This window comes from Condylura cristata, unplaced genomic scaffold (genome assembly GCF_000260355.1).
Source record: "Condylura cristata isolate star-nosed mole 26May11 unplaced genomic scaffold, ConCri1.0 scaffold00060, whole genome shotgun sequence".
NCBI classification, from domain to species: domain Eukaryota; kingdom Metazoa; phylum Chordata; class Mammalia; order Eulipotyphla; family Talpidae; genus Condylura; species Condylura cristata.
Window position 1 is genome coordinate 325,167 of NW_004567161.1, and position 610 is coordinate 325,776.

Below are 610 nucleotides of genomic sequence, written 5' to 3' on the forward strand. Positions count from 1 at the left end.
CCGGGAAGGCCGCTCACCAGGTTGGTCTTCTCTTTCTGCAGCTTCAGGATGAGCTGGCGGAAGTACTTGGTCATCTTGTTGGAGGTGAGCTGCTCCTGCAGCTTCTCCACCATGGACGCGTCCATCTGCCGCCGCAGCTCCAGCTCGGCCTGGATGTTCTGGCGCACGGCCTGCAGCTCGCCCGCGGTCATCGTGTGCTCCTGGGCGGGAAGCGGGGGCAGCTGAGGCGCCGGGCAGGGGCCTGCCGTGGCGCCCCGGGCAGCGCGGGCCGCGCGGGCAGCACCTACCACCTGGGCCTTCTCCAGCGTGTCCTCCGTCTCCTGCAGGGCCAGCTGGTAGGTGTTGAACTCGCTCTTCAGGGCCTCCTGCTTGGCCAGGCTCTGCGCGGTCAGCCTCTGCAGCAGGCCGGTGGCCGTCTCCGCGCGGCTCAGGACGCTGGCCAGCCTCTCGTTCCGCTCCTCCTCCTTCATGATGGACTTCTTGTAGGCGTCCAGCTCCCCCTCCACGGACTTGACCCGGTGCTGGTACTCCCTGCCAGCCGGGCACAGGGCGGCGTGAGCCGGGGCCGCCGGGCCTCCGGGCAGAGCGACCAGGCGCGTCCTGACCCTGC

At 69.7% G+C, this 610-nt stretch overlaps 1 protein-coding gene across 1 annotated transcript in view; it reads right to left on the minus strand.

Moving 5' to 3' along the window:
- Window positions 1-610, minus strand: part of CCDC40 (coiled-coil domain containing 40) — a 19,616-nt gene that overhangs the window by 6,938 nt on the left and 12,068 nt on the right. The window contains exons 6-7 of the mRNA XM_012734568.1: window positions 288-531; window positions 18-200 (exon numbers count right to left, since the gene is read on the minus strand). Of these exons, the coding sequence (XP_012590022.1) occupies window positions 18-200; window positions 288-531 (427 nt within the window). The remainder of the gene's footprint in view (window positions 1-17; window positions 201-287; window positions 532-610) is intronic.